The sequence below is a fragment of the Apium graveolens genome, chromosome 4, assembly GCF_009905375.1.
Source record: "Apium graveolens cultivar Ventura chromosome 4, ASM990537v1, whole genome shotgun sequence".
Taxonomy (NCBI): domain Eukaryota; kingdom Viridiplantae; phylum Streptophyta; class Magnoliopsida; order Apiales; family Apiaceae; genus Apium; species Apium graveolens.
Genome location: NC_133650.1, coordinates 17,349,843 through 17,363,177, shown reverse-complemented (window position 1 = coordinate 17,363,177; position 13,335 = coordinate 17,349,843). Strand labels below are relative to the sequence as shown.

The 13,335-nt window shown below is 39.2% G+C and overlaps 2 protein-coding genes across 2 annotated transcripts; one reads left to right on the top strand and one right to left on the bottom strand.

Annotated features, from left to right (window-relative positions):
* Nucleotides 1-573: 573 nt before the first annotated feature.
* LOC141718375 (uncharacterized) lies at nucleotides 574-975 on the top strand. The gene has a single exon (XM_074520758.1). The coding sequence runs from the start codon at nucleotides 574-576 to the stop codon at nucleotides 973-975; it is 402 nt and encodes a 133-aa protein (XP_074376859.1).
* A 4,646-nt stretch (nucleotides 976-5,621) lies between these two features.
* LOC141717845 (plant-specific TFIIB-related protein 1) lies at nucleotides 5,622-8,833 on the bottom strand. Its single transcript, XM_074520054.1, has 3 exons — nucleotides 8,193-8,833; nucleotides 7,089-7,247; nucleotides 5,622-6,656 (listed from the first exon to the last, which is right to left on the bottom strand). Exons 1-3 carry the CDS (start codon nucleotides 8,787-8,789, stop codon nucleotides 5,853-5,855), a joined length of 1,560 nt encoding a protein of 519 aa, XP_074376155.1. The 5' UTR covers nucleotides 8,790-8,833; the 3' UTR covers nucleotides 5,622-5,852.
* Nucleotides 8,834-13,335: the final 4,502 nt, after the last annotated feature.

Here is a 13,335-nt window from a genome sequence, read left to right as displayed (position 1 = left end):
TTCTTCTGGCCAACCTTGAAGGCCGATGCCAGCGAGTATGCCAAGAAGTGTGTACAATGCTAGTTGTTCGCCACTGTTCTGAGGCAACCCCCAGAATAAATGACTTCCGCTCTAAGTCTCATTACGTTCGCCGTGTGGGCCGTGGACATAGTTATCGTTCTCCCAACTAGCATAAAACAAGTAAGATACTGCATAATTGCCATCGACTACATGACCAAGTGGGTCGAAGCCCCACCATTGTCGGCGATAACCGAAGAAGCAACAAAAAAGTTCTTCCTAGAACATATTATTCTCCGATTCGGGATTCCGAAAATTTACATCTCTGATAATGGGACTCAGTTTATTGGAAACAAGTTTCACAAGTTCCTGCACCACTTCAGAATCAAACAAAGATTTAGCTTAGTCGCCCATCCGCAAGGGAATGGGGCAATCGAAGCGGCAAACAAAGTGATCTTTTGAGATATCAAGAAGAGGTTGGGCGAGGCTAAAGGAAGATGGTCAGAAGAACTCCCTTGGATCTTGTGGGCCTATCGAACGACCCCTAGGACTTCAACAGGGGAAACACCTTTCAGAATGGCCTATGGGACCGAAGTCCTAGTTTCAGTCGAAGTGGGATTGGAATCATACCGAACTGAGGTCTACAATATGGAAACTAACAGCTTTGGACTAAGGGCGAACGTGGACTTATTGGAGGAAGAAAGAGAAGCTGCCCACCAAAGGAACATGAAATACTTGCTACAGGAAGCCCAATATTATGACTCCAACATTAAGAAGAGGTCGTTCGGAGTAGGAGACCTAGTCCTAAGGGAGCTGGCTGCTTCTATGCCCACCAAACAAGGAAAGTTTCAGCCTAACTGGGAAGGGCCTTATAAGATGATTGAAGTCGTTCGCCCAGGAACATACAAGCTTGAAACATTAACAGGCGAAGCAATCAAAAACACTTGGCACGCCAGTCGCCTTCGGAAGTTTTATTAGTAAAAAATTTCCTTTTAAAGTCAATTTGTACTTTGAGTTCTATATATGAAAAGTGTAAGAAGTTTAATCATAAGTGAAACAGAACTTTGTCAAATTTATCTTTATTAAATACCAAATGCTTGGCCGACGAAGTATTATCTAGGGGAGATCCAAAAGAAGATAAACCCTTCGGCCAACACATTTGTTCTATTTACGAACGAAGAATGAATGGATAAGAATCTAGGGGCAATCCCACTAAAATCAAACATCCTTCGCTCCACCACTATTATTTAATTTGCAATAGATCCACAACCAGGACGAAGGAAGAGTCTTTAGGGGCGATCTGAGATAAAACCTTCTCCTTTGTCCTTCCATTATTGTTTAAAAATAATAAAGAAGGGCGACGAAGATCTGGTCTAGGGGCAATCCCAAAGAAAACCAGCCCTTCCTTCGCCCAACAAAAGCTTTTAAAAGTCTTAACAGCCCGAAGTCACCTTCGGCCTTTAACACTCGGGGCCGTAAGAGGTAGTAAGGTATTAAAATCGCCAGGCGAATTATAAGGCCAAATATGCGATTAAACTTCATTTTGTTACAATTGTTAAGGCAAGCCATAAAGCCAAAGATACAATTCGTTTTATTAAAATTGCTAATGCGAATGAATAAAGCCGAAGACGCGATTCATTTTATTACAATTATTAAGGCAAACCATAAAGCCGAAGATACAATTCGTTTTATTAAAATTGCTAAAGCGAATGAATAAAGCCGAAGATGCGACTCATTTTATTACAATTGTTAAGGCAAACGATAAAGCTGGAGATACAATTCGTTTTATTAAAATCGCTATGGCGAATGAATAAAGCCGAAATTTCTAAGGCAAATGACAGCCGAATACGCAGCTAAAATAAAAGACACAAACAATGCTGATAAAAGATGAAAGATGCATTAAAATACAAAAGCCTGAAGGCTAGTTAAATTACAAAAGCTCGAAGGCAGGAGTATCAATTACAAAAAATAAAATTACAACTAAAGAAGATGAACGAAGGAAGCCGCTGCAAGAGTTGGGTATGACCATGGAAATACCAACGGCAAACTTCGCAACAAGATCATCTTCAGTCATGTCAAGCACCTCAGTGCTGAAAGCTTAGGCCTGAGGGTCTTCGTCCGAGAGCTCTTCGTCTTCACCGGAGGAGACAGTAGGGGCTTCAACTGCTGGCCGGCCGATAGGATCCTTCAGGCTGTCGTCCAGCAGCTGCTTATAATCCCAGTTAAGGCCGTGAGCCTTCTCCAAGACATAATCAGTGCCGAACTGGAAACAACGCTTTTCCGTCAGGTCTAGCCGTTTCTGCTTCTTCTGAAGCTCCTTGCGGGATTTCTTCAGCTGGACATTCCGGTGCGAGATCCTCCAGTTCGTCTTCTCGAGGGCCTCCTCCAGCCTGGTTCTGTCTCCCTTCAGCACGGTGGCTTGGCCGTCCAGGACCTCGTTTTGGGTTTTCACCATTTTGAGTTCCTCCTCGGCCGCCGTGACCCTCCTTTCCAGCTCCTTCACCTCGGCCATCCGAGTCTCTATGTCCCGCACTTTGTCCTCCACGGCCGCCGCCCAAGGAGCAGCCTGCAAAAAATACACAAGGCAAAATGTCAAACGAAAGAAGAACAATACACCGAAGGGAAAAAAGATGAACTAAATACGAACCAGGGACAAGAATGACAAAAGCTCAATACAAGCCTCGGTCGGAGAAACCGAAGCAAAGGTCGGAAGATCGGCATGGAGCTGGAGGCCGTGGCACAAATCCGAAGCCACTTCCTTTGTAGACTGCCTCGCCGGGTAGACAGTGTGGTCGGACGTCAGCACACCCCATCCGGGGAGATAGTACTGAACGACCCCCTCCCGACTACGGGTCCTCTTAGAGGGGTTCCCCTCCCTCACAACCTCTACCACATCCTCCTCATCCCCTCCGGAAGCAGCTGGGGCCTGGCGAAGCGGCGAGACCCTCTCAGCCTCGGGCCTCTCCTCCGTCTCCTCATCCAATCTCTGTTCCGAAATTCTTCGGGACCCAGCTTGCTCACACTGACATTTACTAGAGCCGAATAATCCTCCTTCTCCCTCTCTATTAGACTCGGCGCGAGGAGCAGCGAATGATTCACATCCCGCCAGACGGATATTGGGGCTAGCCTCCGCCCACTCACGAAGCACCAGTGAGTATGGGTATTCTTGTTGCTGGAGTTAGTGGCCGTCCAATCCGCTCGGCCAGCCTGACGAGCGATAGTATAAAAACTCGGGCTCTTCGGGTTCCTTCGGAAGTCATAGTGCCACCAGAATAGCCTCGGAGTAGGAGTGATTCCTGCGTGAAGGCACCTATTCTGGAAGCTGTTAATATGGATGAACCTATGGGGGTCCATCTGCCCTAGAGCGATCCCCATTTGTTTGAAGATGTGTTTCACTATCTTCAGCGTCGGTACTCGGAAGCCGCACTTGAACGCCGCCTCCGAAATCCCGACAGAGCAGTCGCCCTACCCCTCCGGCACTCCGGGAGTATTGTAAATCTGTTCATTCTCCTTGGGGGCGTAGAGCCGGAAGAAGTTTCGAGGGACGAAGAAATCAGAATACATCTGAATTATCCTCTCATTCGACAGCTCCGACCGGTTGTTCGCTGCCGGATAATTCGCCGCAGAGCCGAAGAGATCCCGACCCGTTCTCTCCGGGCGAATGGAAGATGTTCCCGCCAAACTGCCCGACCTTGGGTCCCAAGTCTCTAGAGGGCGATTCGCTCGGTCCATGTCCATGTATTCGGAAACAGAGAGACATTAGTCCATGTACTCGGGACAAGACAAAAGAAAAATGAAAAGGATAAATGGCCGAGTACATATCAAAGAACAGAGCGAACATAAAAAGAATCTGGAGTCGGCTCCCGAAGGATGTTCTAAAAAGGCAAGTTTCCCGAAGGAAGTTCTTGCCCCCAGAAACCCTTCGTCTGCCATCTTTAAACTCCAAACCAAATATCTGCACCCCGGGTCGGCTCTCGAAGGACGTTCTTAAGCCAAGAACCCCCCCCCGAAGAGAGTTCTTGGCTAAAAAACGTCTCGCATGCCATCTTTAAACCCATGGGACGCCCCTGAAACTAACAAAACCCAGAAAAATCCTATTACCTGCCCAGGAATGCCCCTTAAACCAAAAACCCCAAAACACACTTAAAAGCCCAGGGAAAAGACCACTGGACTTGCATGCAAAAACCATAAAACTTAATAACTTGCATGAAAATGTAAGGAACACAGGAAAAGGAAAGGGGACTTACTGATTTGGAGGTGCTCTTGGATTGAGATGAGGCAATCTGAAAAAGTTGAATTGTTGTTGCCCGTGATTGGAGAACTCGACGATGTTTGTTGAGAAACTGGAAGTGTTAAAAAGAAAAAGAAATGCACAAATGGATCTTATATAGGCGCCCAAAATGAATTCAGAAAGGCGACATTTGGGGTTTTTTAAAATGGACGTCCCAGATTAAAACAGTTGAGATTCAATGGCTGAGATTGAGCCATGAAACGACGTGCCAACAGCTGTCACTTTAATGCACCACAAGTTCCCACAAGTTTGCCACGTGTACGAACGATGACCGAGGCGAAACTGAAGCAGTCACCCTAGAGTTTCTTCGCCCCAATATGCGCCAGAACTAGTGTCCATCGGCCCGCCCGAAGGCCCTACCGAAGGACAGGGACATGTTGGTTATGAGCCCAATAAGGCCCACTGAACGAAGGCCCGTCGGAAGATCGAGCTATTGGGCCGAAGGTCGACCAGGCCTATAAGCCGAAGACCCACGGAGAGCCTCAGGCCAAGTCCCATCTTTCTTCCCGAACGTTGGAAAGCAGAAGGGACATAACGCCCCCATTCCACTCCCTCCTTAATGATGAATAACGGATGAGCATTCATGACCTGGAATGGGTATAAAACCCCTTGGAAAGTAAGACAAAATATACACATTCTTTCTAAAACACTCTGCTTTTCTTGTATTTTCTACCGACTTTACAACCAGGTTCTTATTCTCACATCGGAGGTGAATCGGGGGTACAAACCCTCACATTTTCTTCACTTTCAGGTCTAAGTAGAAGCTATCTTTACGGAGGCCGAAGCTTGCTCATCCATCCGAAGGAATGTGGGCGTAACAAAAATCATTTAGCAAAAAAGAAAATACAACTGAAATTTAACCTATTTTAGTGCATCATAACATATATTGGTCCCTCCATTCCAATTTCCCCCGAACCCGTCCAATTCAAAAATGAACGTTTCACTAATTCTGTTAATTCTTTCCGCAATTTTCATTAAACTCTTCATTTTTTCTTCACTCTGCAGTCTTACGTATTTTGCTTTCCCTGTGGTTCACAAAAATTTCTTCTATTCCACCCCCGTTCCGTTCAATTCCTTACGACCAAATTGAATGTTATTAACATGATCATGACCCTCTCGAGAAGTCAAAATTATTAATAAATCCAACAAACGAATCCGTTGCTCCACTATAGTAAATCCAAGAAACAAATCCGGCGCTCCAGTCTAATTAATCCAACAAACAAATCCCGTGCTCCCCTTCTTCGAGTCCTTGCCACTAACATCCTTATAATATTATTACTTTTTGTCCCAGACATCTGGTATCGTATTTTGTGAATTCCAGAAAAGCCAAGCAGGAGCAGAAAATAGTAGCATGTTGTATATGTAAAATACAGACCAAGTACCTGATTCACCGTTTACATACATCTACGACTCTCAGTGTACAAAAATAGCCAAACTCCCCTATTCAACTCACAAAATCAATGTCAGATGAAGTCATTATCTCAATATAAACCAAGCATAAAGTTTAATATGTTCTACTCGAGCATACATCATATACACATACAAGCATATACTGCAGCTGCGCTTAAGGATTACCATTCTGGTGGACCTTTTTACTATCATTTCCATTTAAGCTTCCAAGTTCTGAATTACCTGGATTAAACTTTGGAATTTGTAAAAATCTCTGAGATGGCGAGTTCCCTGCTGGTACTTGAGGCCGAACTGGGAAGGACATGGAACTAGTATTTACAGGGTTTGAAGAGAACTGGCTTTGCCATGAAGATACAGATGAAAACTTGGACTCTTTCTCTACCTTCTTCTCTAAATCTTCAAACTTGGATGGTTTATCCGAATCCATGTCATGTGTCATATTTTCATTCATCTCTTCAGCAGGTTTTCGGGAAGTTCCAGATGGAACTTGAAGCTTCCAGAAAGCTGGTGTCTGCTGCAATGCAGGGTTGTAAGTCCCATGTGTATTATCTTTGCTTTCGGTATCCTCTTTGCCAGTAATATGAAGAAATGCTTCTGAGATATCAAGTGGCTTAACAATAGGCTGCTTCTCCTTCTCTAAAGAGCTCCCTTCTACAAAATCAGATCTAGGAGTTGTACGTCCTGAGGAAATTGTAGCTGTAGGAAATGCTTTCTCTGGCGGGACAGCAGGAGTATAATTTGAGGGAAGAAGGTCATCCCAATTTTCCAGAAGCTCCTTATATACTTTACGCAGAGTAACTTCTGTGAGTCCGGTCACCTTACATATTTCAGCCTGGGTCTTGCGTTTGTCTTCCAGTTGGCATGCCAAATATATAGCAGCTGCTGAGATGCTAATTGGATTCCGACGAGTGCAGAAACATTTATTAATCACAACTTCACCGATGTGTGTTGCCAGCTCCTGTAAGTGTTGTACAAGTTAATGGACTTATAGGAATGATAAACGGTGAAAATTGATTGAAAAGTTAAGTTTACTGAAGCGTAAAGGTGGAGAACACTGCTACAGAAAAAAGAGATTGGGTCACCTACTCAAAAGTATAGGTGTAAATTTTAACATGTTTCCAACCAATTTTATTGGCCAGGCATGCATCAGAATCAATTTAAACAATCATGGCCTTGGTATTGGTTGAAATATTGTGGGAATTCATTTTACTACTTTTAAATAATTTGTAGAGCATAACTTTATAAAAAGAACAAGAGCAGCCTACATCAGCATTTAGATGGTTTTTCATTATCACAAAATACTATTCATGGAGAAGGGATTTATAGAGTGAAATTAACTTTATTGAGCAACAAAAAAATGCAGTTCAAAAGGAATATACTACAGATGTACCTGAGCAGATTTGTTGAGTTGAAGGAGTGTACAAAACCTTGGCATGTGCACCGATATGGAATTGCTGTTAATAGGCTGACTTAGTTGTAGAGCTTCTCCCAGTATCTTGATATACTTACCAATCTCCTTTTGAGGTAGATTGGCTGCAAGTGAGATCTCCTGTTATATTAAGGCATTCAGATCATGACTTCTCAAAACAATTGGCTTTGCTACAGCATAGTACTGACAATATTAAGCTACAAATTCAAACGAGGCCAACAAAAGTCATCCAATTGAGTAATGTTTGTTACATTATCTATATATTGATGTCCAGAATATAGGTCTTGGAATAAAACGGCAAGCCATCCTAGGAAATTTGTTCAAACACTATACTTCATCTCTAATGGCATATAAGCTGTTAACTACCCTACATATAACCGGAGTACCTCTTGTCAAACAACAATTCATTAATCACAGCGACAGAGTAGAACTTCATAGAAGTAATATCATATGCCTTGCAACATACATATTCCAGAACGATCAAACACATTTAAATCCGGTGATCAATAATTTTAGGAACATCAATCCTTAATAAGGTTCAAAAAGTCCAGATTGTCACATAACTCACATCACATTAATTTCATATATTAGGCAGAAACCCCCTAATTTCATTTCTCACGACCTATTCTTACAAGCCAATCTTTGTTATCAAGGTTTTAAGCTTTCAAATACTTTTGTTTACTAGTCCCCGTACACTAGCTTATCTGATGCAAATTTATACTAATTCTCAAGTGATCCAATGGACTAAATATTAATAAGCTTTAAGTTCATTTTACTACTAATGTGAAGGTGGAACTCATTATCAGGAAAAATGAACCAGAAAGCAATATAAACTAGACTACACAATTATTCTTGCAAGTATAACCACATTGTGAACTCCCAACAGTCCAGGAAGTATATTCCCTACAAACAAACTTATCCATCGAGTTCAAATTATAAACTAATGACTGATCACACTCGAATTATCAATTTTAAATTAGTCGATGATATCCTAGTGACAATGTTCGAAAAATACGTAAAACAACAACAACAAAAAAATACCCAGATTACAAAAATAAGGAGGACCTGAAGTGTTCTAGGTTCTTGCGCCTCGCGAATAGCCTGAACAAGAGCAGCAGTAGCAAGAGCTTCAACACTCCGATTCCTTAAACACGTAGCCGAAGAACAATCCCTAAACAACTGAAAAGCATGTTCCGAAATATCACAATCCAATCTCAAAATGGAAGCCACATCAATTATCTGCAAATACGCCCTCAAATTATCAACAACAACAGACGGCCCCGACGACAAGCTCGTATTACTATTCGAAGACGACGTCGCTTCAAGCACTCGTTCCAGCTCAGCTAAATGACCCGAAAATGACGTAGAAGACTGCGTGAAAATCGGGTAGGGTTCGAGTGACCAGGTTGAGAAAGCGGTTATGAACCCGGTTTGTTCAAACGGGTCTTCTTCTACGACGTCGTTTTGAGAGGGTGGGATTGTGGGGAGATCAGAAGTGACGAGATTGAGAGGGTAGTCTTGGGCGCGGAGATGGAAGAGATGGTGGGATTGAGATTGGCGTTCTTCGACGACTCGGCCGCATGATGTGCACTCGCTTATTTGTCGCCCGGAGACTGTGGTGGCGCACCGCGGTTGCGCCGCCGCGCAGTAGGGGCATTTCATCTTTTGTTGCTTTAGTGCGGGGTGAGTTTGTTGAGCAGTGCGGTTTTTAGTTCGATTATTTTGAAAAAAATGAGAAAAATAACCAATTTTTTTTTAAAATGCAATCAAAATATTCCTTCTAAGAAAAATGGTCAATTTTAACCTATTAAATATTCCAATGTGAGTAGGGATTGACATTTCCCCCGCCCAGCTCAGCCCAGCCCAGCCCAACCCCGATCCCCGCTCCGAATGGGACGGGGAATCGGGGATTTTTTCGGGTACGGGGTGGGGATCGGGGAGATATGTGTAAAAAATTCGGGGATCGGAGAGGGAGTGGGGATTAATGTCTCCCCGCCCCGATCCCCGACCCCGAATCGTATTTTAAAATAAAAATAATATTGTATATATATAAATATCTCAAATAAATATTTTATTATATAAAATATATTATAATTTTTAATTTCTTATCTCCTAAATGATTTAAATTTAACTATCGTGATATTATTTCTTTATAATAATATTTTTTTTTATTATTATACCAGAAATAAATATTAATTGAAATTAAGGTTAAACATTAATATTAAATTTGAAGAATGTCTATATATTATGATTTACTAGGTGATTTTTTTTGAAAAGTATTATTCAAAATTTAATTTTTATTAAACAAAAATAATAATAAAAAAATCCCTGAATCCCCGCGGGGATCCCCGTTCCCCGTTTGGGGTTGGGAACGGGGGGTAAAATAATCCCCATTGGGGGATCGGGGCGGGTTCGGGGATCGGTTTTGGTTTCGAGGATCGGGGGTGGGGATAGCACTCCCCGACCCCGAAGTGACCCGATGGCCATCCCTAACTGTGAGCTGGGATCCCAATTTGTATAAAATACTCCACTACTGATTGTTTATTTCATATATAGATACTCCAGTGACAAAAATTGATCATTTTTGTTAATTTTATATAAAAATAGGCTAAAATTGTCTTTCACCCGATTTTTTTACGATATCAAAATTAAAAAGTTTAGCAAATTGGTAAAATTATTTAGTTTTATTTTCTGTGGTGTTTCAATTTATTACTTATCAATTATCATTCAATTTTAGACATTTTTAATCCCTACGAGACTTTTTTCCTAATCGGTTACGCATGCACATCCGGAAATCGAATTCCTGACCTATCATAAGAGCACAACTACGGCTTCAATACTTTGTTGGCAATTCTTGTGAGACTTTAAAAATATATATGATTTCATTAATCTATACTAAGCCGAAATAGGGTATAATTTGGTTCAACCTCCTGTTTTGGTTATCGTCTCTTACGACCGCCAGATCTTCTTAATCAAGCGATTATAACTGTTGAATCCAAATACTAGAAAAATGCACTACCCAAATTCCCAATTTTGAATCCCTCAAATAACAAACACTTATATTATTATATATAAAGATATAAATAGTTTTCTAAGTTTGAATCCTACCAACAACAAATATTATCCAAATATTAAATAATGCATTACCCAAATTCTCAGGTTCGAATCTCTCTAGCAACAAATATTTATTTTATTATTTTACAAAAATGTACAAATAAGTTAGATCCCAAAATGGTTTTGAAATGTTACGTGACATGTTCTAATCAATCATCATACAATTAATATGATAGACAACATTCACATCAATTCACCAATTAAAATAGCCTAAAATAACACTTCATCGATGTCAAATCATTTTCAAATTATATTTTGTACTCAATTTGATTCTCTAGCACTACTCTATTAATAATTATACATTTTCCATACATACATATGTTCTTATAATGTCCATGTTTAAATTTAAATTTATGGGTAATTTAATTAAATTCAAGTTCAGTTATACACTAAATATAAGATATTTCATAGCATATAAATATGTTAAATATAGAGTATATCATTTTTTTTCTACATCAGCCACTAATGTACGATATCCTATTTATACACCAAAATAATGTACTTAGATCTAATTTAAACTTAATGAAGAAAAAATAATTAATCTAAGAATTTTTTGGGCTTAATCTTATTGAATCCAGCTACTGTCTACTAATTTTATACTAACTTTATAAAAGTTGTGTTGAAATATAGCAGAAAGAGAGATACATGGGAGAAAAATACGGATAAGAAAAGTCTATACAATATATCTCTACCATATTTTTCAGTTGTTTAGTCATTTCTTCATTCCCTTCATTTTTTAGTTGATTCAACATTTTTCTTACAATCTTTGTTTAATATGTTTTAGTTCTTTACCATTTTTCTATCGCATTCAGCTACACCCATATTTTGTTTAGTCCTCTCTTCATCCTCTTCATTTTTTAGTTGATTTAGCATTTTCTTACAATCCTTATTTAATATGTTTTAGATCTTTACCATATCGCTATCTCATTCAGCCACACCCATATTTCTCACTTGTTTAATCCTCTCTGTTCGTCTCCTTTATCTTCTCCATAACCAATTCTTTTCACATCCTTAGTATTTTCTTCTATGTTTGATTAAACATTATTTTTTAAATCCTTACTTAATATGTTTATCATCACATCTATTACTTTGACTCTTGTTTCTAGAGTCGATCTTGAGAATTTCAGGACCAGATGCTAACATATTTAAGGGCCATTTCTAAAAAAGAAATCTATGAAATATTATATATTATAAAAACTTCTTTTTGGAACTTGGAATAAAATGAATTAGTACACAATTAATAAACAACAATATATCCTACTTTTTTTTACAAAAATAACAGTTTCATTAATGATTGTAAGCGAAATACAATAAAAGCACATTTTACAATCGCAATACTTATCATTTAACCAAAGGTCATGCACAAATGTCCTCGAAAAATTTGGATAATAAAACCTTAATGTTTGAAAAGATAACCAGTTGGATATACTTGAGATGTCATGTCTAATATGTTTCATGTTTAGTTTTCAGATCTTAACTAACAGGAAATATCAGTTCTTACTGGAATCAGGACTTACTGGAAGTCAGGATTTAAGGATATCATGACTTAGATTATCAGAAGATAATATCAGAAGATGGATATCAAAACTTAAGTACTGGAGGACTAACAGTTAAGGAAGGAAGCTGATTTACAGGAAAGAAGATCGAGACTAATACAAAAAGAAGATATGCATGGAAAGAGTTAGAGGACTAGAAGAATTATATAAGATATATGATTAATATATTTTAGGAGACAAAATTATATTCCATATCAATTAGAAGTTATCTTGTAACTGTGTGTCTATATAAACACAGACATAGGTTTACTCAATAAGAGTTACGATCATCGAGAAGATCATATATTGTAACCTAGCAACTCTCGTGATATTTGTTCATCACTGAGAGAGAACAATTCCATTGTAACAGAGTTTATTATATCGAATACATCTGTTTTCTGTAACTTGTGTTCCAAATCGATTTGATTGTATTCTACACTGTATTCAACCCCTTCTACAGTGTTGTGTGACCTAACAAGTGGTATCAGAGCCTATCTGTTAACACACAACAGTAAAGATCCAAAATAATCATGTCTGAAGAAGCAGAAATCCAACCAAGCCCGCCAAAACTGAAGAAACTCCAAAGACTCAAACCCATAGTCGATATGAGACTATCAGGGTTCTTATGCTGAGACCTTCTGAGTATCCCATATGGAAAGTGAAGATGGCTATTGTTAGATATATTTGATAATGTCATGTGTAATATGATTTGTGTTTAATTTTCAGATCTTACCTAACATGACAAATCAGTACTTAACTGGAAATCAACACTTATACTGAAGACAGAACTTAAGATATCAGAACTTAAGTTATCAGAACTTAAGTTATCGGAAGATATTTATCAGGAGATAATATCTGGACTTAAGATGACTTTCAGATAAGGCAGACGACTGATTGAAATGAAAGAAGATCGAGACTAAGACAGAAAGAAATATGCATGAAGAAAGAATTCCATGAAGAATAGAATACTTGGAAGAAAAGATAAATAGTTGATATATTTTAGGAAGCAGAATTATATTCCATATCAATTAGAATATTATCTTGTAACTGTGTAGTATATAAACACAGGCATAGGGTTTACACTATAAGTGTTATCATTATCGAAGTTATTATTCTTTGTAACCCTAGCATCTCTCATGATAATTTGTTCATCACTGAGAGAGGACATTTCCATATTGTAACAGAGTTTATTATGTTGAATAAAATCTGTTTTCTGTTACTTGAGTTCTTATATTCGATTTGATTGTAGTAAACACTATATTCAACCCCCTTCTACAGTGTGTGTGACCTAACAAGTGGTATCAGAGCAGATCTGTTAACACACATACAATCTAAGATCCATAAACAATTATGTCTGAAGAAGAAACTCCAACCAAGCCCACCAAAACTGAAGAACCTCCAAAAACCATAACCCATAGTCGATATGAGACTATAAGAGTTCCCATGTTGAAACCTACTGAGTATTCCATATGGAAAGTGAAGATGGTTATGTTTCTGGAAGCTACAGATCCAGAATATCTCGACAGGATTAATGAAGGACCACATATGCCAACCAAAAT